This window comes from Suncus etruscus, chromosome 5, assembly GCF_024139225.1.
Source record: "Suncus etruscus isolate mSunEtr1 chromosome 5, mSunEtr1.pri.cur, whole genome shotgun sequence".
Taxonomy (NCBI): Eukaryota; Metazoa; Chordata; class Mammalia; order Eulipotyphla; family Soricidae; genus Suncus; species Suncus etruscus.
In genome coordinates, this window is record NC_064852.1 from 86,266,235 (window position 1) to 86,292,144 (window position 25,910).

At 34.2% G+C, this 25,910-nt stretch overlaps 1 protein-coding gene across 1 annotated transcript in view; it reads left to right on the forward strand.

Annotated features, from left to right (window-relative positions):
* The first annotated feature begins 2,432 nt into the window (after positions 1–2,432).
* ZNF385B (zinc finger protein 385B) overlaps positions 2,433–25,910 on the forward strand; it is a 340,540-nt gene continuing 317,062 nt past the window's right edge. The window contains exon 1 of the mRNA XM_049773466.1: positions 2,433–2,604. Within this exon, the coding sequence (XP_049629423.1) occupies positions 2,580–2,604 (25 nt within the window). The 5' untranslated portion in view covers positions 2,433–2,579. The remainder of the gene's footprint in view (positions 2,605–25,910) is intronic.

Below are 25,910 nucleotides of genomic sequence, written 5' to 3' on the forward strand. Positions count from 1 at the left end.
ATTATAACCACATTTCTCCTCTGCTTTGTATTTCAGTACTAGTAGAACCTTCTTTCTCTTTATTTTTAGGTCATCATATTAAAGAAGTACTAATATTTGGATATCATGCCTATTCAAAAAGGGCTACTTTGTATATCATTTTTGCAATGTTTAATTGTATAACAGTATCGGTAAACATTTTTACAGGACTAAATCCCTTAACAAAATTCCTGAAATCCAGGAAGCTCTGAAAGTTGGAAGGTTTTCTAATTCATATTGATGAACAAACATGACCTGAACTGATGTGAGGTTAATGATAATCCTTATTTATACCAATCAATATGAATGTGCACATATTTTGCTACACAAATGTTAATGTATCTGACTATAGAGTTTTGTCTTAGAGTCCAGTGAAAGCATTACAAATCATGGATTACACACAGTGTTATCTTTTAAATTCTGAATGCATTTGATTCATTAAATATATATCTGGCATTTAAGTTATTAAAATAGCTGGAGATATTGTATAGAGGATAGAACACTGGCTGTGTATGTGGCCACTCCAGGATCAATCCCCAGAACCCTGTATAGTCAGTATCCTGAATTGGCAGGAGAAGTCCCTGAGTGCAGAGCCAGGAACAGGCCCTGAACAGACCTTACTTAAAAAAGGTATTAAAATAGAGATTTATAATACAATATTAAAAATCCATTTAACACTCATCTTATGTTTATGATGCTGTGTGTTTTAATGTTAAAAGAATTTTAGTCAAACTATCTCCTTAGACTATTTTCTAAGATGATAGCAGAAAGAAAAAAATGAGGGGAAGGTGGAGACCACAGTAATGACTGAATGAGTGTTTACAAAGCCAATTTTGACTATCTGTTAACATTGGGGCTTTATGAAGCACAGAACAAATGGAATTCAGGAGGCATAAATGACTTACTGCAAAGGAAATGTGTTCTCTTCTCATGTTTGATATGTTCATTTAAGCACACATTTAGATGCACATGTATGTGCTTCTAGTCAGGTGTACTCTAAAGCCATAGCTCTGAGGAAGTGTGTGCCTCATTAGCAGCCTGGGAAGGGTTAACTCTACGTATCATTTTACCATGAGGATGCCTACTGGAGTGCCCTGTTTAAATTGCTCTTTATATTACATTATACAAGTTTCTGTTGTGGTATTATGCTAATTATTACAATTGTTTTAGAGTGTAGCATCTCCTAAAAGTGGCCCTAATAACTGGTAGTATTACTCAACCAAACCCAGTCATTTATAGAAAAATCCATAAATCAGGAATTGCCTTTATTGGATCTTGATTTACTTTGCCTTCAGAGTCTCAGTAAGATCCAAAAATCCATGTACAAAACCTGATGAGAATCTTTTATGTTTGTTCTTTATCCATGCTACTGAGTAGGAATTTTTTTCCAGTTATTTTGAATTTTTTGGGTAAATCTCTTACGTTTTATTTGCTTGTACTTTGCATGCACATGTCAGAGCTCTGCATTTTGTGGTCTGAATCATTGCTGCTACCTTCTGGGGTAGATCTTGTACCTTTTTAATATTGCCAACTGACTCTTGCATCTTCTATTTACTAAGTAATTAGGGAGAAAGGATGTAAAAGGTAATGGTATAAAATGTGGAAAGGTTGGAATAATAGCATATGGATGAAATGAGCTATACAGGTAAAAAACATAATGAGCAGTCAAATTGTGTTAAAATAATTTCTACCTTTATGTTTATTTTCCTGTTGTGCAAGGCATTTTTTAAATGTTTATCATTTAGGCATTTCTCTTACAATAAAATCGATAGCATGTTGGCCTGGCACTTGTGTGCCCCCTCCATGCATTTTCATTCTCATTATTTTAATTTAGAGACAGGAACTTCGGGGTTAAAAGATTTAACTTGTGCTATAATGGACATCTGTGGCAAATATATGGAAATTGTTTTCTTGTTAGCCTCCAGTGATTGCATTTGTCTGTGGAGAACTCACAGGAACCTACAGCAGTTTTGGTTTTTTGCAGCTTTTATAAGTCCTTATAATATAGGCTACTGATTTCTTCTCTGTATCCTGCTCATTGTTGAAAAGCCAGAGCTATTTTTAACATTTACACAATTTCGATAGATGATTTTTTCATTCTACGAGGTTTGGTGCTAAATCTGTGGAGCCTTTCATAATCATATCCTTTTTGTGGTTTGCTTGAATTTGATCACAGTGGCTGATTTCATGCATTGATAATGAAGGCTTAGGTTGCCTGTTTCTCGGCATAAATCCACCTCAGCCTTGTAGGTTGACAGTGCTTCTGGTTTCAGCACGCATGGAGATAGAGAATTGAAATTGCTCTGCTTTCTTTACAAATGACTCAGAGTGTGCTTGCCCTTCCCTAAAATGTTGCCAGCGTGTAAAGGATTTTCAATGAGCAGCGCTATAAGCCAGCATCTGGAAAGGTTTGGAGCCGCACTGATCTAGCGTGGTACTGCCACACAGATAATCAGGGCTGGAGCCAAGTCTCGGTAGTGCTGTGCATTGCATTGGTCACATAGTGGAAGTTTTGTTTATCCAACTTGGTGGCTCTCAGAGCTGGTGAAATCCCAGCCAGGATGTGGAGTGGACTTCCTAGCAGAGGTGAGCATTTTTATTCTTAAAACTTGGAGACCAGGATTTGGGACATCGGGAGCAGATTCTTTTGAACACAGTGTTGAATCCTGTGGACTTATCAGTGGTGTTTATCATGCGATGCAGACAGCTCCGAGGGGGCAGTGTAGAAGAGCAAAATATTGGGGTTTTTCATTTAATGGGGAAGTAACTCCTGAAATGGGTGTGATAACATTCTTTTCTTTCAGTGCTAGCTGTTTGCTGGGGATATATTACCAGTAGGTGATTTCCTCTGCATTTTAAACATTCAGAACAAGTCGGTGATGTTATGTGTTCTGCTATCATTTCTGAAAGCAGATAATTAGCAGTGTTATTATGTGCTTTGGGTAGATAAAAAAGGCTACGTACTACATGTATTTTGTAGAATCTGTGATAGGAAAAATAGAAAGAAGAAAACAAGTGATGTTTACAAGGTAACTAAGAAAGTAAGTGGAATGAATGACATCCTGGAGTGGACACCTTGTTCAACTTGAATTTATTAATAATGAATCATTATTGATTTCTAGAGATGGTATACTGAAAGAGGGAGGGAGAAAAGTAGCAGCGTTTTTTCCATAATTCATGTTTAATTAAGTGTGACACGTAAAATATGGCAGATTGTATCACTGAAATGTAAATAAAGTAATGACACTTACCTGGGACTTTCAATTACGAGACCATCATGTCCCTAAAGGTCTGATGTGGCATTTTAAGTACAGAGTATTTGAAAGCCTGCTGCCTAAGGGCAAGCTCCAAGTTAGTAGTTGGAGTCTTATTGCTTTGGCTCTTTTAAACTCTTAATTCCTCCACGATGAAAAGCTGTTTCTTAAAGAAGGTGTAAGAGAGAGATGATGTATTCAAATAGTCTTGTACTTATTGAGTGTCTATTTGGAATGTCAGGTCTACAGAGAATTCTATATTTGATTGGAAGCTAACATGGCACATGGGGTGTATATATATATATATTTACGTGTTTATGTGTTTTTCCTGTTTATTTGAGGCTGCTGTTTTATAGCTCTTAGGGCTTAAGTTATAGATAATTGTGTGTTTGTTTGACAGAAGATTCGAGAATCCGTTTATTGCCGGTACATGTAAAGCTTGACTAAGCAGACGCATCAGGAGCAAACCATTTGTGTTCGCCAATCTGTCTCAGCAAGTCCCAGGGCCACTATCTTGCTAGAAGCCACTGTGTGCTTTTGAAAGCATGAAATTAGTTTTATACTGAGCACATGGTTTCTCATTTAGCAGCTCTTTTTATGGTAATGGTCAATTTATGGTTCACTGCCAAGATTTCGGTGTTCTGTCAAAGCTGATAGCTTCTGCTAAGGTGTCTCTATGAGATAATTTTTTTAAAGGCAGGATTTGGGGGGGGACCTAATTAGACCCTTCAGAAGAGACTCTTACCTTCAACTCAGTCTTCTTCCTGAATGCATTGCCATTTCTCCAGCTTCCTTTATATTGTTTAATCTAAGACTTTCAATTTAAAGTAACATTAATTCATATATAACATCAAAATAGTTATGTTTGAAATGTAAAGTATTTGCTCATTTTTTTCTTTGCAGTGCATTTGTATGTGGTCACTTTACTTGCCCTGTGCTGAGTGTATTGTATAACTCATTTTGATTCTTATCTGCTTGTTTGGTAATATATATCCTAGAGCACTGTTAAAGCAAATGCAAGGATTTTTGTAAATGTTATAGTTGATATATACTACCCATACTTTCTTTATTATACCTATTTGTTCAATTAGAAGGGCTAGTTAAGAAATAAGAAATCCGAGACAATATTACAAATGTTGAGAAATGTTTCCTTTCACACCAGTGCCTTCCTTACTTTGAGAAGGATAAGCTCTCAGATGCTATGGTTATAGAAATATTGAAGATAATTTTTGTTTACCCAGAGTGATAGTATATGAAAGTCACTTATAGCTACTTAAAGAAAGATTTCTTTAGCCTTTTCTAGCCATAACAAAATAGCCTTTGCTGAAAGCTGTGCTGGTCATAATACATTGTGAAATAAAATTGATCAAAACTACCTATCAGGCATTTCTGTTCATTCTCTAGATAATGGTAATGGATGTACAGGTGAGTTAGGGTACATGTTTTAATGGTAATAGTATACTTTTTCCTTCATATGATCTTGGAAGTGGAACTGAAAACACTTCTGAGATCTTGATTTATTTTTCTTATTTGTCCTTGGATATTGCCTAAATAGAGTGATAATACATGAAAAGGATTCAAGATAAGATCCATTTATGAAATGAAAGAATATAAGATATATCACTGATCATTTGAATATTTTGTTTTTAATGCATAGATTCAGGAACGTATTTTTCACTTGTGGGAATGCCATGTAACAAATTATAAGATTTTCAGGAAAATTTTGATTTAGATTTTAATGTATAATTAAATGTCTCATATTTCTCACTTTCCAAAAGCCCATTTAAAAATTGAGTTTGCAAGTTGAGAATAAAAAGGCAAAAAGGACATTGAAATTATTGATGATGTAATGTGTCTAGTAAATGAAAAACATTTAAAGTTTTAGTATGTTAGAATCCTCTTACAATAATGAAGCTTGTCATATTACATAGGTCATAGAAAATTCAAAGAGGAAAGGAGGTGTAATTTAGCATATCTTTCTGAAGTTAGAGACAATTTTTATTTCACAGGAAATAATATTTAGAAAATTATTAGGTGAATTTAACTTTCATGAACCTCAGTGATGTCCCTATACCTTTAACTTTTAAATTGAGAGACAACAGTCCTAAATTTTCTAGAGCATATATGTATTTGGAAGCTCCAGCAGTACTCAGGCTTACTCCTGGATCAGCATTAAGAAATTACTCCTGGTAGGGGGGGACCATATGGGATGCTGGGGATCAAACCTTGGTCGGTCCCCATACAAGCAAATGCCCTACCTGCTGAGCTATCGTTCCAACCCCTCTAAATCATATTTTTATCATTATAATGATTGTGAGTGAAAGAAATAGAATGCCTGTCTCGAATATAGGAGGGGGTGGGAGAGGGGAGAAGGAGGGCATTGGTGGTGGGAAGGATGCTCTGGTGAAGTGGTGTGTGTACATTTTTATGACTGAAATTCAACTACAAACATGTTTGTAATCATGGTGCTTAAATAAATATATTAATAAAAATAAAGCATATTTTAAATGACTACAATAAATAATACAGGTAGTAAAACAACTTTAGTTAAACAACCTGATTGAAAAGTTCAAGTACATTCCAAATTGATCTTTCCCATTTGTAAATATTTAATAATTACCTCAAGTTGTTTAATGAAGTTTGAAATTTGTTTTTAACATTTGTTGCTAAAGTTATTAATTATTGTTATTTCAAAAATATTTATGGTATACCATGAAAATATTTTTGTTTAGATAAAATTCAAACCTGACATGGTGTCCTGTGTTTAATATAAAAATCCGACTGAATTTGTAAATAAGAAAGGGTGTTGCCAATAATTACCCAATTAATTGAATCAACCAGCATAGAGACTCAAACTCCTGCAAGAGCAATGTTTTTGTGTTAAGAGAGTTTTCCTGAATACTCTTCTAGCAACTTACCATTTGAAACGATCAACATAGAATTCAACATAGAATGAAGAAGAAGCCATGAGTAAGAATATAAAAATCTCCTGTATATAGTCAGGTCAAACATTAAAGGCAGCACATTGCATTAGTGCTGTCAGTAACATTTCAAATAGCTAACACTGAGCATTTTATCCCATTGTTTTCATCTTAATCCTTGCCAACTGGAACATTATGAATGTTTTCTTCTTTCAACAGGTTTGAACTGCTTATATATTAATTTTTTTTACTGCATTTAAGACATATGATGAGTCATCTCTCTTTTAGTGTCCCTCATCTATAGTTTATTCAAACATTCATTAACCTTTTGGTTTTCAGATTCATAACTTTGATGTTCACTTCCTGGGTTTCTCAGTAAGGCACAGTAACTTGTAAACTGACCTGAAGAAAATTTGTGGTATCTTCAGTGCCTCATAAGTTGAATAAAAAGGAACAGAACTAATGTTTATTGTGTCTACTGTAACTTCATGTATACTATGTGACCTATAAAATATTTATAGACATTGTTAATTTTCTTGTGTTTAATTATTTTACAGTGTTATTTTTAATATGATTTTTATTTATTATAGTTTTTATTAAGGTACCTGATTTCAAAGTGGTTTGTAGATGAATTTCAGGTATATGATGTTCCAATACAAATCCCATAACCAGTGTCAACTTTCCTTCACTAACATCCCGGTTTCCCTCTCAACCTTTCTTTGACAAGCACGTTTTTTCAGTTTGGTTATTGTGGTTTTATCTCAGTTTTGTTTATTTCAGTTTTGTTATTTCTGAGGTTTAGATATATAGATATATCACACCTCTGCACTGCCAATGTGTTGGAGACCCCCGCTGCCCCTTTTACCTTTGATCTTTCTCCTCTTACTTTTCCCTTGATTTCATTCTTTCTCTGCCTTTTTAAAAATACTATATATTACTTTAATAGCCATTTTACATGTGTTGAACTACTTGGTCAAAAACCTTTTGTACAGGCCATTGTGACTCCAATTTTAATACCAGTACAGGACATTCTATCCTGAGGTTTATATATCTGGGTAACTTCCCACTGGAGAATAAAGGAATCCTGTTCTTAAATCCTCTTTCATTTCACCTGAAGCTGTTTTAGAAAATCCTCTTTGTTCACTCAGCCTTCTAAAATGCTTTTTTTTTCTCACATTCTAATATCACCTTCCCCCATTTTTGTAAATATTCTCAATAGGAGTGACGGGACATCATTTGTACAATTTGATTCTCAAAATGAGAAAAATAGAAGCAAATTTTATACACTGAAGTGGAATTTTTGTATTAGGTTACTGTGTAGTCTGTGGATTGGTGAATATTACAGAGGAGATATTTGAAGTATTTCTATAAGGTAACTTTTTGTTCTCCATCAAAAATGTTTCTTCAGTTATCAGTCCTGTAATATGTCAATTCAGGACACCATTTGTGAGCCAAAATTAATCAGTTGACTATGAATGTCAACACAATTAATGCATGTTTTGGAACTGGATTGACTCCATCCCACTAAAGTACTCTTCAGTTAAATCCTACCTTTTTTTTTTTTCGGTTAATCTGAGAATATTTCACAATATTTGTTATCCTATAGGAAAAATTAGAAAATAATTTAATTCTATTTTTTGTATGTTAACAGTGTACAGTTTTAGAATATGTTCAGTTGTAATCTCAAATTATTTTTACTTTAACTCAATAAAGGCTACCATATTGACATTATTTCTTTTAACTAAATGTCTTTAAAATTTTTATCAGTAGTCTTTTTCTGGCATCTACACCTGTGTCTTCAAGCTTGGACATTCTTAATTCTTAATTAATTAATTAATTAATTTTTATTTATTGTATTTACTGCTTTATTCTAGACAGCACATTAGCTCCAATGTCCTATTTATGTTAATCCTCTTTGACTGAGCTGTTACGACAAAACACCAAAGTGACTACATAATCAAAATTCCAATCACTAAATATCTTCAAAAATTTTTTATTTGAAAATTTTCTCAGATTTTTAGAAATATTTTGATGGATAAAAGTGTCTAATAATCTGGGGCCGGGCGGTGGCGCTGGAGGTAAGGTGCCTGCCTTACCTGCGCTAGCCTAGGAGACGGACCGCGGTTCGATCCCCCGGCGTCCCATATGGTCCCCCAAGCCAGGAGCGACTTCTGAGCGCATAGCCAGGAGTAACCCCTGAGCGTTACCGGGTGTGGCCCAAAAACCAAAAAAAAAAAAAAAAAAAAAAGTGTCTAATAATCTAAAGGTCTTTTAGTTTTAAAGGACAGGATTGCTCTGCAGATAGTTTTCTTTTAAATGGCAATAAAATCATGAGTTGATGCCATCTCAAAGATTCCCTACTTTGTCAGTGATGAAACTTCTGTCTTTTGATTTTGTGTAAGGTGTCAGACTTAGTATCTTTCTGACAAAATCGCAGATACGGTGTGTATATTTCACTTGGCACTTCTAGACTTTTTTCTTGGATTTACTATTTAACAGTGTTAGTTTTTTAAAACAATAACTGAATGAATAACTTTACATTTAGAAACTTCTGTTTCTTTTAATACATTGAGGTGGAATTTATTTTATTTTATTTTCATTTTTGGTTGACTCTTGGTGGTCTCAGGTGCTGTGTTCAGGTGTCACTCCTGGTAGTAATTGGAAACCATTTGCAGTGCTGAGGATTGGACCACAGTTGGCTACATGCAAAGTAAATGATTTAACCCATGTTATCTCCAAATCAAGATAGAACATTTTACTCAAGTTTTCAATCGGATATTGTAAAAAAAAATTTGAAAGAATTTTAAGATATTCAGAGTAAGAAGGTTTAAAAAATATAATGATAGGGATTTGAACATTTCTCTATATTTTATGTGCAATAATTTTTGTTGTGCAATGGTTAATTTTATATTGAAAATAATTTAACTCTTGATTAAATCAGATTTCATATTTTATGTTACTTAAATATATTATACTTTTACATTAATAGAAGCAAGCATAGTTAGTGTACTGGCAGGCAGTTAAAAATCTTATCATGGGTTATGAATCATAATTTAATTTGAATTAGAAGGAAAGAGGAATGGCTTGCAAATGATTCCTCCCTTTTTGTCTTGCTTTAGCTATAATTGATTCAATGAACACTGTATCCTTATCAGAAAATTCTTTTTTTTTTATGGGCCACACCCGTTTGATGCTCAGGGGTTACTCCTGGCTAAACACTCAGAAATTGCCCCTGGCTTGGGGGGGCCATATGGGACGCCGGGGGTCAAACCGTGGTCGAGATCTTTCTTTGGCTAGCACTTGCAAGGCAGACACCTTACCTCTAGCGCCACCTCACTGACCCCATTTATCAGAAAATTCTTGCATTTAAAAGAGGGGTGGATGTAGTTAAGGCAAAGAAGAGAACACTATGATAATGATGATTGGAAATGATCACTCTGAATAAAAACTGAAAGGAGGTAAAGTAATACTCATATTGTTATCCTTTCAGTAACAATATTGAACACCTCAGTTCCTAAAATGAAAAATGGAAGAGAGAATCAAAGAGGGGGAAAGAAAAGAAAAATATCTTCCATAGAGTTTGAGATGGGGGAGGTTAGGAGGTAAACTGGAGACATGGTGATGGAAATGTGCAGTGGTGGATGTGGCAACAGTATATGATTGAAACTCAATCATGAACAACTTAACATAGTATCTCATGGTGATCCAATTAAAATTTGTTTAATTGAAAAAATAAAATTCTGGAAATATGCTTTAATCCAGTGAATGCAGTATTAAAAGGAACTTAGAAGATAACACTTTCACAGTACTAGGTTTTGACATGTATAAATTTATTTCATTTTAACAAAATACTTCAAGTAAGTAACATTATAGCTATTTTACAAGTAGGGAAACTAAAGTACAGAGAGGTTGTGTTATCTTCTCAGTCACTCAGATCTCTTACTCTGGGATATAGACTCAGGAAGTCAAATTCCAGACTCTATCCATGACTTTCAACCACTGAACCCAACTTGGTTTCTGTAAGGTATTATAAAATACCTTGCTGATATTATTTTGTGACTAGAATAGAAAATTGTGGGAGGGAGGGTAATTTAAAGGTTTTATAATGGTTGCCAAAGTGTACCTGACCAAGGTTAAGTGAGATTCTGTGGTGTGGCATTGCCTTGGTAAAAGTATTGACGGCCTACTCATTTTTAGGTTGATAAGGTGCTGAGAAAATAAATAATTAAGAAGATGAAATTTATATACATATTGCTACTTAAGCCACATTCCTTCCAAGATAAATCACAATATCTGGGAGTACATTTCAGAAATCAATATTTTTAATGTTTCAAAAGTGAAATTAATGGCCACCTCCAGTTAGTGTCACTTTTTCTAGAAATATGTACCAGCTGTACCATTGTCAATTCAGCTACTGCAGCTGAAAGCACGAGTAAGAAAGGACATAGAGGTATCAATAAAATTTAAACCACTCTAATAAAAAGCATATTTTGTCTTCCTTGTTCTTCATTTAATTGTAGATGATATTCATAGAAATGAGATGCCTATAATAGTGTGAAGTTATACCCATTGGTAAGAGTATGCCAGAATTTGGAAGAAATGAAGAGAGATTTTGGATCTTTTCTTTAGATAGTGATATAGCATAGCCAAAGTTTTTTGAAGTGTTTTCTCAAGAAGATGCCATAATAGAATTTATTATACATTTGAATAAGTTTTTCAGTGAAGCTTTAGGGCAAAATTAAGATTACTGATTGGATGTTTGGAGAAGTTTTCACTTGGTATAAAGGAATTTCCAGACAAAAGATAAACGAAATCATTTTTTTTTTTTGGTTTTTGGGCCACACCCGGCAGCGCTCAGGGGTTACTCCTGGCTGTCTGCTCAGAAATAGCTCCTGGCAGGCACGGGGGACCATATGGGACACCGGGATTTGAACCAACCACCTTTGGTCCTGAATCGGCTGCTTGCAAGGCAAACACCGCTGTGTTATCTCTCCGGGCCCACGAAATCATTTTTGACATAGCTCATGCCACTCATTGGTGGTATTAGAGCTAAAGAAAGAATGCAGCACAAGTATATTATGAAGGAAATATTTGGTTATGGGGAGATAGAGTATGTCATATGTCACTGCAGATGATGATATATGAGCATGTTAAATTAATGGGGTAACATTAATGGGGTAACCATTTAAATATTATATTCATTTGCATCTAGGAAAAGTAGTAGAACTCAGAAGTTATGGAAGCAGTTTGGGTTTGAGAGCCTACCTCCACCACAGCTTAGCTGCATGACCATCAAAACATACTCTTCTTTCCAACTCTTCATTTCCAAATGTGTAAAATAAGAATAATTGGAAACCACAGCATGAGTTTGTGGTGAAGATGAAATAAAATTAATGTCTCTAAGTATTTTGGATAGAAAATTTAGAGAAAATAGTCAAACTATAATAATTAAACCAGAATTTACTAGTATATAAACTGCAAGACTGATTGTGATTGTTTTATGGTTTGGCATGTTGTTAGTATGACATTTATCCCATTATTTTTTCAAATTATTTTCTCCTTCTGATAGCAATGTTAGTACAATTTAGAATCTGAGAGAGAACCTATAATAAATAACATATTGGCAGCATATGGGTTTCTGAAACTTAGGAGACCAGTGAGAATGGCATAGCTTAATAATCTTCAGGTAGGTTGAAGCTACAGGAAACACTGTCTGAAAGGGGGAAAAGAATGGAGATTCTGAAAGGCATCAAGGAAACTCACTGATCTCAATTTTGACCTGTTTGCCTCTTTCATTTAATTTTGTCCTTAACATAATCCTGGAAAATCAATAGAAAAATATTAATTGGTCATTACAGTGTATTAAATGTATTATGTATAGTATATTGAGGTATAATACATATAAATTTTCATATATGTAGGCTTTATATAGACCAATATAAAGGTAAAAAACTTACCAAAGAAAGAAGAACTTCAAGTCCAACCTAGACTCCTGCCCTCTCCACAGAACATACTTAGAATTTACCATGTATTATTGCTCCAGTTTCTTCTGTCTAATTAAGGCATTCAAACTTCAATATTATGCACAAGTTAGGACTTCCCTATTGACTACAAACATGGGTTGAAAGGGACTGAGATCAATGAGCTACTTTTGCTTCATGTTAGTTTTGAAACTTGTTGACTGGTACACAGATTTTCAAGAAGGTTGGAAATGATGATAAAAATCTCAGGTAATGATTTAAAACCTTATCAGTCAGTGTTAAAGTGATTCTATTTTATAGGCTCTGAATACACAAAAGGCTGTCTGAGTAATATGCTTAGTGTATCCTTGACATACCTCATACTTGAGGGAAGGCTTCTTTAACATGGTGTAATAAATCCAACAGTTCATAATGCCATCATATATTAGAAGTTTAGTAGCTTGATGTGTAAAGGTAGTATGAAGGGCAAGAAAATAGTTTGTGCTAAAATTTCTAAAAGAAGAGTGAAAAGTACTTGTATAATAGATGAAGAAGATGCTGCATGATGTTATTAAGAGAAAGTTGTGAGTTTCCAAAAGAAGTAGAAAACAAAATGAGGAATTTTACAAATTATTCTCCAAGTTCTTATTTTCATAAGTATAGCTTATAAATGTAGGTGAATTAGTTATAGCAATTTCCATATAATCAGAACCTTTAATTATTAGCTATAATTGCCATAATCAGGCTTCTTGCTGACCAAAGTATTATGTATTTTTCTTTAGCACATTTGATTACATTTATAATATGTAAAAATGAATTATATTAATAAGTATTTTAAGTATCAAGTTCTTTCCAAATAGTTAATCATCTACACAATCAAACATTTTATTATTGTACTTATCACAGTATATATTAATTTTAAAATTGCTCTTCTACTAGATTGTGAGTATGTTAAAAGACTATATCCTAATTTTTTTAAATATGTGGCTCTCAATATAGCAGAAAGTATATAAAATTAAAACATTGACTAAGTAGTGGAATTATTGAATATTGATCTGTGAATACTTGTGTAAAACTCAGAAAATTATTTTATATTACTACTCATAAACTATTGTGGAAAATTTTTTTTCTGATGGGTAAGAACAAACTAAAAATGATTAGCAAGTGTGTGAACTTAGGAAAACTCATACATCTTTAGAGAGAATGTAAATAAGTTCATATAGTTATTGGCAATGTGGCATTTTCGAAATTTAAAGTCTTTGACCTAGTTATTATGTTACCTAAGATTCAATCAAAATATATGCTTGTAGGTATCGAGATATAGAGAAGAATCCATTTTCTTGCATGTCAATATAAATGTAGAATTTTATAACATTATTTGACATATTAAAATATATAACACATTTGTCAGTTGTAATGGCAATAATGATTATTCATTCAATCTGTGTAACACTATCAGTCTTTTTAGGCTGTTATGACAAAATACCTTAGAATGAGTGGCTCATAAATGCCAAAACTTTTATTTCTCATAGTTCCTGAGATCAAATTGCCAGCACAGTAGGCTGGATATCCTCTTTTCAGTCATAAATTTCTGAGTGGCTCTTGAAGTGGTTAAAGACCTGGGGAATTCCTGTGGGGTCTCTTATAAGTGCACTTAGCAATAACAATCTAAGCATCTCCAAAAGGCTGTGCCTTCTACTACCATTTAATAAAAATTAGGATTGTAGCATAGAAAATTGGAAGATAAATAAATATTTAGATCCTAGCAAATGTTATGTGTAATAGAACAATACGTTACATTTGACATAAACTATAAATAAAAGAAGTACTATGCAGAACAAATTATATAAATAAGTATGTTTTGGTGTTTGTGTATATGAATATATATAATTGATTTTAGCTAAAAGGCTTATAAGAAACAGGTGAGGAAAAAAAGGAAAAAGAGGAAGGGAAGCTAAAGAAATAGAAAAAAGATGTAATGATTTTCATAAAAGGTCTGGAGAATGACTTCAAATTAATATTAGTTATAACTAAATATTCTTCTCATATTTTTTAAAGTAGGAACTGGAGTGATAGTACAATAGGTGTGGCATTTACCTTGCATTTGGCAAAGCTGGGTTGATCCCTGACATCACAATGGGCCCCTGAGTCCTATCAGGAGTGATCACTGAGTGCAGTCAGAAGTCCTGAGAACCACTGCATGTAGACATAAAAAATCAGAATAAAAATAAAAACCAGAAATTAAACTTTTATTTAACTGTTGTGTACTATATTCTTTTAGGCTTTCAAGTTTATTTATCTAGATAGTTTTATTTTGAGAAAATAGATTTATCCATGTAAAATAAAATGAAAAACAAAAGGAGGAAAAAAATACAAGGGATTCTTGATGTTATCAAATGTTAGCCCAACAAAAGCTGTTAGAATTATCAGATGATGGATGATATCATGGTTTTTACTATAGTTAATGGAAGGAAAAGCTAACAGTAAACAATTTTCCCAGAAAATTTGAGGATAATTCAGCATGTTACACTTCCTCTCCATAAGTGTCTGCTCCCTACAAATTCAAGATGAAAAGTTGGTGTTAGGTCAAGATCTATAAAGGTGTGTCATTGTTTCTCTTTGACCTTTCATTGTATATAACCCTAACATTCATGATGGTGTGTATTTTTCTTTCCATATATTTCTAGAAATGCCCTCTTCTGGTCTTCACTTCTGTACTCAGTCATTTGAATTTACCTACTATAATGAACTGCTTTGTAATTAATTTAATCTTGAGTATTCATGTATACCAACAAGACCTTAGAAGACTGGAACAATTTGAAATGAAAGCTTGTAGGTTACCTGAAATCAAATAGCACTGCCATTTAAAGGGCAAAGGAATAAAGGAAAAATATACTAAAATAGTAAATACATGAGTAAATTGTTATGTGGAAAATAAATAAAACAGTAATAAAATTGGGTTAATTCCACAAAAATGCCAATATTAAGTGCTGCTAAAGTTCTCCTTAATAGGCAGAAGTCTCACTTTTTAATCTCTCTTTCTTAAATTTTATTTTATTGAAACAATTGTGATCTATAGAGCCCCTCATAATTGAATGAGTCAGGTTCCTTTCCACCACCAGAGTCAACCCCTCCACCAATGGACCCAGATTGTATCTTATACCACCACCCATTGCCCCCTGACTTACCAGTATTTCAGGCCCCTTTAAGTTTAGATTGTTAAAGTTTAGGTCCCTTGATTCTATTATTGTTGACTTTGGCTTAGATATTTAGTTCTGTCCTTATTTCCCAGCCAATGCATCCGAGACTAATTGGCCCCTTTAAAGCCTTTCTATATTCCTTTCTTCTTAGTTTTATAGAAAAACGTGGGGATATGTGATAAAATAAAGTAATCCTTGTTCCAAGGTTCTATGAAAAGGGTGGGAGTCTGATTTAAAAGATAAGATATAAAAAACAAAATAACATTTTAGGGGCTGGAGAGATAGCATAACGTAGGACGTTTGCCTTGCACACAACTGATCCACGACAGATGGTGGTTCAAATCCCAGCATCCCACAGGTCCCTGGAGCCAACCAGGAGCAATTTCTGAGCACAGAGCCAGGATTTCTGAGCACCGCCAGGTGTGACCCATAAACCAAAAATAAAATAAAATAAAATAAAATAAAATAAAATATAAAGGGTGCATGCAGTTTTTGTTGTTATTGCTTTGTGGGGTTTTTTTGCTGTTTTTTTTTTTGCATAGACACAACAAAATATGGAGAAACAGAAAGGAAAAATATTTGGCCTAAAAACAAGGAGAACTTACCTGTGAAGCATCCTGCCATAAGACCAACTTCAGGCTCCAGGCATACTATGTTGCTAACCCTGAAGTTTTTCTCTGTGGACCCAGTAAAAGTTTTTCACAATCATGGTTGTTGCAGTCAGGTTTCTGGAGTTAGAAATACTGGTTGAAGAAATCCTGGTTCCTATGTTGAAGTTGGGGGACACAGAACTTTTTCTGGTTTCATCTCACCATTTGGTGGCAATTAGAAGAACCCTTCCCTAAAAGATGGTTGTTGCTGTTACCAAGTCGTCAGGGTGTTATATGAACCCACTCTGGAACAAGTTGATTTCACAGCAGTATTAGGGCCTACCCTCAAAGTCGTCTGATTCCTGGTGCTGGTGTTGAAAATTGTGCTGGTTCTATAGATGGGATCCAAGGTTCAGGGGTGAATGGCCAATGTCCAGTTTTCTAAAGCCTAAGCCAAATCACTTTGACAAATGTTCAGGGTGTAAGGCCCCTTGCAATATAAAATTTAAGTGTTCCTATCCCTATTAGATAAGAATTTGTTTGCACACTTAATATTTCCCCATTTTAATGTTCCTATGCAAAAAGGAACAATGTCACATGGTACTACTAGTGCATATGGGGTTAAAAATAACAAGCTAAACAATCCCGATAACCTGGTTCTAGCATAAACTTGGAACCCAAGAGAAACTTATCTACTAGAATTTCAAAAAGAGAAATGGGGAATACTGCCACTACATAAAATATAAATTGTACCTATTAAGAATATATAGCTAAAGAAATATTTGAAGGATATATATATATAAATATATATGCCCTTTAAGTCTTTTGAAATGGTTGGGTGGGGGGTGTTGTGTGAAATCTGGAGCACAGCTCCAGCCTGCAACATGGTCTTGTGGAGTCTGAAAAATGGCTTCTGGCAGTCACATATCAGGAACTGTCCTCAAGCTGGTGATTTCTCAAAAACTGAATCTGGTAGTGAGCAACTCTCCACAGCTAAGGGAGGTTTGGGAAAGGGGTCCACTGAGAAGAAATCAGCAACAGTGGCAGTGGCAACTTCTTAGCTTCTTCTCAGGCTGAGCCAAGGTGGGCTGGGAATCATTCTTTTCACGTTGGGAGATGGAAGCTGGCTTTGGTAGCAGGCATTCCAGTTCCTGCGGACTTAAGAACTGATGGCAAAAAGGGTTAAATAGGGGAAAATAACAATTGGGAGTAAAAGTATGAAGGGCTAGAAAAGGTTTCATAAAGTGGTAAGTGTGGGGTAGGGTGGTGTGGGGTTATATATATCAGAAGGAAGGACAATATACAAAATAGACATTATCTATATGACAGACGGACATTAGACAGACATTGAGGTGGCCAACATATACACTCATGCACATACATAGAAACTGAGCATCAATCCATGGGTTACAGTTGAAAAACTGACCCAGATAGAATGGTCAGAACACTTAAAAAAATATAAAGCTGGCAAACCAGATGTAAAAAGGTTTTTCATTTTCTAGGTCAATCATCGGTGAAGGTAAGCTTTTTAATCTTTTACATTTAGTTCTTTGAGTAATTTGTTACACTGGGAAATCTCACAGTGGGATTAAAATACAAATTGAAATACAAAGTGATGATGAAATGATGAACATTTTGTCTCAGATTTCCTTCTTTGGATTTAATGATGATTTTGAATGTTAACTCATTAATTTTGTTTAATACATTCAAATCCCAACTGAGCTGAAATGGAACTGGTTTTATATTATATTCAGTATCAATTCACAGAACTTTGGCATGAAAGATTTGATTAATGTTATGATCAATTGATTATTGATCAGACATTTTCCTTTTAATGATATTCTAATTGTTCTATGTTGTCTCTTTTGCTCTTTAAAATATGCCTTTATTTGGATTTGAATATAATACTAGTGAAATTTTACTGATATATGTGTGTATATACATATACTTATTTCCTTTATGATCAATTTTAGACACTTATGCATTGACTATAAAGGATTAGGGTAGAATATGTATTTGTGACTCCCTACAATGTCAACTAGAGTACAGGGAAGTCATGTTTGGTTTCAACACAATACTTTAATTCTAACACCATCCTCTAACTCACTGGTTCAGCATCCACCTTTTATCTAATATGTATATTCTAAAAACATTTTTCTCTTGTAAAAATAGCATTTAATAACATATAACTAATTTCTCTTAATGGAGATGAGAGATAGTACTGCATATAAAGCTCTTGCCTTGCACACAGCTAACCTGATTGTGATCCCAACACCCCATCTGGTTTCTTGAGCACTAATAGAAGTGATCCCTAAGCTCATTTAGTGCCAGCAGTAAGGCTTGAGCATTGGTGGATGTATGTTTTTGTTCCAAAGGAGCAAAGAATGAATTTTCTTTATTCATTATTCTCAATTAGTGCAGAGAAATCAATCTAAGAAGAATTGCATAGTGGAAATTATAAAACCCAGGTACAGAGACTAAACATCTTACAGAAAAAAATTCCTTGTCCAAATTAGTGACTTTCTTTGATAAACATATATTTCTCTGTGTAAAGATGAGTGAATGACACTTTGGCAACATTGGGTACAATAACTTTGGACATAAATACCTATAAACATCTACTCTGTTGTAATCATGTCAGCTAATTTATAATAAAAATAAGTTACAGAAAACAATAATATATTCAAAAAATTTTAAGTGGTTAGTGTCCAATGGGTGGTTCACTTGTGGCCTGTTAGGTAAGGCAGATGGTTGTGAAGAAATGTGTAGTAACAGTTCTTTGCTAAGCAGTCAAGCCGGTTGCATAGTATATAAATTAGTAAAGTATAGAAATTCCTCAGTATATAAATCTCCCAGAGCCTGTCTAGTTTGGTTGGTTACATGTTAGAATTAACTGGAAAACTTTTACATAGGGCTGATGCCTCAGCTCAAACCTGATCGGATAAATCTGTGTTGCTGGCATAGATATTTTCCAAAGCCTTTCCATTTCTTCTAAAGCCACCTTTGAGAATTTCTGCTTAAATAGGGGTTTATGCTCTACTGTGCAGGTAATGGAGAGTCTTTGAAAGAAGTACCACAAATGAGCGAAAGAACTGTGAAGAGTGAGATAATAGAGCAACTGGCAGAGTGTAGCAATTGGCACCCAGCGGTCTCAGCTGCGAATCCTGTCCCTGACTCCTATGAACTCTGTTGGAAAGTTTTCTAGCATCTCTAAACTCAGTTTTTGCATCTGTAAAATGTATCTCATTGGAGAGGAGCCACAGATGAAGTTGCATGTGATACATAATCTGGCACATAATGCTTTAAAATGGGCTAATTTTGGAAAAAATAAAAGCAGTTTCTGAGTTTGCTGTCTTGGCTATCTACCATACAAAGAGGGATCAAGACTGTATTGAAAGTCAATATAGGTGTGTTTTACTTGAAGAAGAGATGCATTTAAGTCCAATTTATATTTCTAAATATTTTATTCATCTGTCCTAGTGGTACCTTAATGATGTTTGAGTTACATATTTCTAGTTAAAGAGAAAATATTTTCCAGAAAGAATTTTTGTTTGTTTTATTTTGGGCCACACCAATGGTGAACAGGGCTTCCTCCTGAATTGGCACTTGGGGAATCACTCTTGACCAGTCATGGAACATATAGGTGTCTTGGATTACTAAATTCGAATCAGGGTCAGCTGTGTGCAAGACAGGCACCCTCCTGCTGTATTATTGCTCCAGCTTTCAACTAAGTGTCTTTTGGTGCCTAATGGCATGATAATCATTTATCTAACTACTAAACAGAAGGCATTTTTTTTTTTACAACTGAAGCCATATGTCATACTTTTGTTTGTATACATCTTTATATTGTTTTATTTTCTCTCTTCTCATAAAACAAGACTTTTTCTTAGGTCATCATGATTTTTTTTTCTCTAATAATATATTTATTTAAGCACCATGGTTACAAACATGTTTGTAGTTGGGTTTCAGGAATAAAATCCATCCCCCTTCACCAATGCAACCTTCCAGCCATGAATGTCCTCCCTCTTCTTCCTCCCCCACTCCTGCCTATGTTTGATACAGGCATTCTATTTCTCTCACTTTTATCATTGTCATTATAGTTTAGTGTAGTTATTTCTCTAACTGTTCTCACCACAACTTTAATAAGCTTAGTGTTGTGGGCTGATCCTTCTGGCCTTTATCTCTTTGTCTCTGGGTACTATTACAATAATTTCTTTTATTTTTCTTAAATTACAAAGATGAGTGAGACTATTTTGTATCTATCTCTCTCCCGCTGAATTTTTCACTCAGCATAATAGTTTCCATGTTCATCCATGTATAGGAAATTTTCATGACTTCATTTTTCCTAACTGCTGTGTAGTATTCCATTGTGTATATGTACCAAAATTTCTTTAGCCACTCGTCTGTTGTCAGGCCCTGGATTGTTTCCAGATTCTGGCTATTGTAAGTAGTGCTACAATGAGCATAGGCATCCAGAGGGCATTGTTGTATTGTGTTTTTGTGTTCCTAGGGTATATCCCTAAAAGAAGAATTGCTGGATTATATGAGAGCTCAATTTCTAGTTTTCTGAGGAACTCCAAATTGTTTTCCAGAAAGACTGGACTAGACAGCATTCTCACCAGCAATGAATGAGAGTTTCTTTCTCTCAATATCCCTGCCAGCACTGACTGTTCTAAAAGAATTTTCTATTATCTGCAAATTTCTTCCTTGATCTATAAAGCACTTATTGATTCAGGAATAATTTATTTAGTATTATTTATTAAGAAAATAATTTGTCCTGAATTATTTGATCAATTTATAATCTATATTCAATTTACAAATTACAACCATGTTGTAATAACTAATTTATAAGTTAGCTTGTAATTTTAAAAGATTCTTCTATATGTATTTTAAATTAGCTTTAAGTCTCCAAACCAGTTAAATAATAGGGGGTATAGGGTAGCTGAAAATCTTGGCAAAAACTAAATTTGCATAAATTATATTAGCAACTTTGCAAAATTTATATTAGTAGAAACAGTTGCAAAAAAGTGAATAATCTTGTTATGTTTTCCACTGTTAATCACATTAAAGAAAATATTCTTATGGCATTCGGTATCCTAGCTTTCTGATATTTGTGTGAACTTTAGGATATTTAAGAAATTGAAAATTTTTCTAAAGTTATATAAGCATTATAAAAGCATATAAGCCTGAAGATGAGGCAAAGTGGGCACAAAAATATATCATTTAATGATATATTGCCAAGTTTTAGATACAAGACTTACCCTTTTGGTTTTATGCAGTTTGTCCCTTTAGTCTTAAAAATGCAAAGTGGTTTATTATTTTGACAAATTCACTTTTTGTGACACATAAAAGGTCTGTTCCCAAAAACTCTCCAGCTAGATTGGAGATACCCTTCAGCTGTCCAAAACTGCTTAATCACCAAGAAAGTTCTGTTGATTTTCATTGATCTTGCTTTATTAATTCAGCTCTGACTGTGTTATCATTTTTACCTGTGCTTTTAGCATGTCCTAGAAAATTAAATGTTTTCTGTTGGGATTTTGAGGAAACTTGATTAAAGGGATGTTAATTTCTTCAATTTTTGTGTTGTTTTTGTTAAGAATAAAATATTTTCATTAGTTTTTTTAAATCCAGTTTTAGTATAAATGTTTCATGTGAAGTAAATTATTTTTAACTCATGTTTTTAATTCCACTGTGATTAGACTTTAATCTGTTCTCTGTCTAATACTCTAAAATATAAAGCACTTGAATTTTCTAAGAAGGCATTAATTTGTGCACTGGATTGAAGAAAAAAATTAAGTATTGGAGTATCCTTATTTTGAATATTTTCAATAGCTTCTTAACTTGCTTTTTAATAAAAAATCATAAATAGACAGTACAATGACTTTCTAGTGAATATTTTCAGGGGCCAGAGAGATAGTATAGTGGGTAAGGTGCTTGCCTTGCATGCACACAACCCAGACTTTTCCCCTAGCATCATATGTAACCCTCTCACGCTCTACCTGAGGGATCCCTGAACACTTCCCTAGGAGGAAGTCCTGGTTGTCACTGGGTGCGGCCCCTAAAACAAAATAAACAAATGAATATTTTCACATCAATTTCTATAACTTGTGCTAAATCAGTGTGCTTTTTTGTTTCATGTCTTTTTTACCAGAATATTTATTCATCTTGTCTTTAGTAATTGAAGATGGTAGTTTGCTGACCAGCATAAGAATTTTTTAATGACATTAGGATGAATTTAAATGATGCAGAGACTAGAAAACACTAGTTGCTGAGACTAGAAAAGACCAGATACTGTGTCTAGAAAATAGTAGACTTAATTTAAAAGCTACCTAAAATATGGACAGATATGGTAATATTTTGTTTTTGTTTATTTTTTGGTCATGATCAGTTTACCTACTGGCTCTGCACTCAGAAATTACTCCAGGGAGTACTCTAGGTAAATATGGGATTTGAGAAATTGAAAGGGAATTAACTGTGTGCAAGGAAAGCATCCACTGTACTATCTCTCTGGCTCCAGAAATGAAGGGGAGTGTTCTTTTTTAATAATTGAAACCCAACTACAAACATGTTTGTAATCATAGTGCTTAAATAAAGATATTATTAAAAAATAAAATAAAATTTTGTAAAAAAATAACTTTTTGAGACAAAAATAGGAAAGTTTTTTCTTAGCACTCTTCACAAATAGTGACGTTTCATATGATTACCAGCTATATAAAATAAGATTGTGGTGTGGTAGAAAGATTTGGTGAGCTTTGGGTGCCTTGGATTTTCAATGTGAGATTATTCTTGACTTTGAGACTTGGTGTCAGTGATATAACTCTCTGAGCTCTAGGATCCTTAACTCCAGAGGAGAGATGTGGACTTTCTTTGATTATTTGCTTTTAATGAACTACTTCAGCTAGAAAATTCTAAGGTAATCCTAGGACAATATTTTTCCAGGTAATGTCACTTTATAGCCATTGATTTACCCTTCATGTATATTCTTGAAGAATGACTCCATTCAAAACAAGAAAAGAAATATTTGTCATATATTGAGTTTCTTCAGAATTAGCTGTCCTAAGAACATGGTGGATTAAATGAGAGTTTATTATTGAGATAACTGTGCTGTGAGAGTTTAGACATGTGCATTTTATTCAGGCAAATTTCTCATTGATTTGGATCTGAAAGAGTCAGGTCTGACAAAAGGATGGTTGCTCTCTGAGAATGAGGATGAGCTTAGCATTGTTTTATGATTCAGGGCATTTGTTCAGGTTGCGACACTCCAGAAATATCGTGAAGTGTCCCATTAATGTTTCATCAATATGCATATATTTTACTACTAAATACTCTTTTTATAGACTTTACAAAAATGTCTCAGTGATGTGATTAGTCACCCAATGAAAACCTTCTGGCTCCAAGCTAGTCTAGACATCTGCTCAAAAGTAAGATTTCCTCAGAGTTCAAAATAAATCTTCTCAGCCATTTTATGGTAGCCTTGATGTGCTCCATATGGCTTAAATATGTAAAATTTAGGTGTGACATGATTTTTTAAATAATATTTTTGGGGACACATTCTTTTTAGTGTTACAACTTCAAATTTATCTTAGATAATCCTAAAATTATAAAAAAAATTTAAAAAACGTACTTATGCAGAAGCACCTAAAATTAAAGTACACTTAAATGGCTTGAATAAGTGGGTTATGAATATTGTGTTTAATCCTTAACATTTCAGTAGTCTCTTATTATTGTAGCACATATGTATGGTTCACATATTGCTTTTCTAGTTTTACCAAATGTTTCATTACAACATAGCCATTTCTTTTGTAAGCTCCTTATATTGCTTGGCTAACACAACTCTCTCTGGCAGTCCAGTGGACCAGAAATAAAATAAGTTGCATTTTAGATTGAAGTGTTCTATTTTAGAAAATTAAAACCGATGGACTTTTAAGTATAATAATTCAAGTGAGAATTTATTCTAGCATAGTTTAAATATTTTAACATAACAGAGATTTAAAGATTCTCTAAAAATCACTACTACTGCTGCTACTGCTGCTGCTGCTGCTGCTGCTGCTACTACTACTACTACTACTACTACTACTACTACTACTATGTACTATTACTACCACCACCACTAGCAGTACTGTTACTACCACAACCACCACTGCTAATACTACCACACCTCCACCTCTTCTACCTCCTCCTTTTTTTCCTTCTCTTCCTTTTCTTTTTTTTCTTTTTTCTTTTTTTTTGGTTTTTGGGCCACACCCGTTTGACGCTCAGGGGTTACTCCTGGCTATGTGCTCAGAAATCGCCCCTGGCTTGGGGGGACCATATGGGACACCGGGGGATCGAACCGCGGTCCGTTCCTTGGCTAGCGCTTGTAAGGCAGACACCTTACCTCTAGCGCCACCTTCCTGGCCCCTTCTCTTCCTTTTCCTCCTCCTCCTTGTTCTCCTCCTCCTCCTCCTCCTCTTCCTCCTCCTCCTCCTCCTCCTTCTACTACTACTACTACTACTACTACTACTACTACTACTACTACTACTACTACTACTACTACTCCTGCTGCTGCTGCTACCCAGTTCTAGAAGATCTGACTGCTACACTATCTTCTAAAACAATAGGAACTTATGTTTGATCACTAGATTCAACCTCAAGTGTCTTCATGGATCCTGGAGTGTTCACTGAATAGTTTGCAATTCTTGACTGTGATTCTCTGTATTGCTAATATAGTAGCTAGAGCTCTCACTTTCCTTATTTCAGCAAAGCCATAATCCTGAATTCTGACAAACAGATTCTGCAGTATCAGCCAGTGCTGGTAGCAGAGAATGAGTGATAAAGGAACAGACAAGATTGTCCAAGCTTTAGGGTCACCTGAGCATCTAAGAGTGGTTTCACAAACCAATTTTTCAATACCACTTGACTTCCCCTACCTTAGCTGTCACTCTTTAAGTTGACAAAGACATTAACATTTAATAGGTACGTGAAAATATGAAGTTGGGTATTTCACATAGCTAATCATAGACACCCTTAAAGGTACAGAGTCAAGTTACAATTTCCTATTTTATTTTTGCCTGTGTTATTCTTAGATCTAAAACTCCATAAACAGGCTTATTCTATGTTTGCCTGGCACATTTTACAGCCAAAAATCTATTCTATTGTATCCTATTCTTTCTTATTATAATATTTTTCTTGGGTGCCTTTTCACAAACCTTTCACATTCTAATATCTAAACTGTCTTACCTAGGGCATATACCATCATTGGTGTTTTTTATTTGTTATTGCTTAGAGGTATTCCCACACACCATGATTCTGGCCACCCACATTCAAATTACAAGTATTGAGCCTGAGTTGTATGCCCTTCAGTGGTAGAAATCTTGTCATGTAGTCAGAAAGCCACGAGTTTGATCTCTGATATCACTCCACATACCCAGTACATTCCCAGCAGCTTTGTCCTTTCAGATTCCTGGTGCTACAGCACAAGCATCTGATCTTTGGTATTTCACAACAAGATGTATGTGAGCACAGCAACCAGTGCTCAAGAGGTACAACCATGTGTGTCATTGCATAAGCAATGACAGCAATGAACAAAGGAAAAGGAAGGGAAAAAACAAAATGCAGGCATATACAGTTGCTTAAATTAATTAGGTGCCTTCTAAAAACACACTTAAGCAAATTGCATGAGATTTATAGTTGATTTCGGCTTGTGTATTAAGAGGTTAATATGCTGCCATCTGTCATATTTTATAAAATATTTTATAAAATTTTTATTGATAAAACATTAGTTTTATCATAATAAAACTCATGAATTTTAGAGGTATGTTTCACATATCTTCAAAATATGTTATCATACCACAATCATCATCAAAATGCCAATTTTTTCTGCAGTAGTTTGTTGGATACCAACTATACTTTTTATCTTATAACACACACAGTACTAATAGACAGAGACCTTTAGAGTAAGTCCTTGATTTTATTTTAGTTGGTTTTA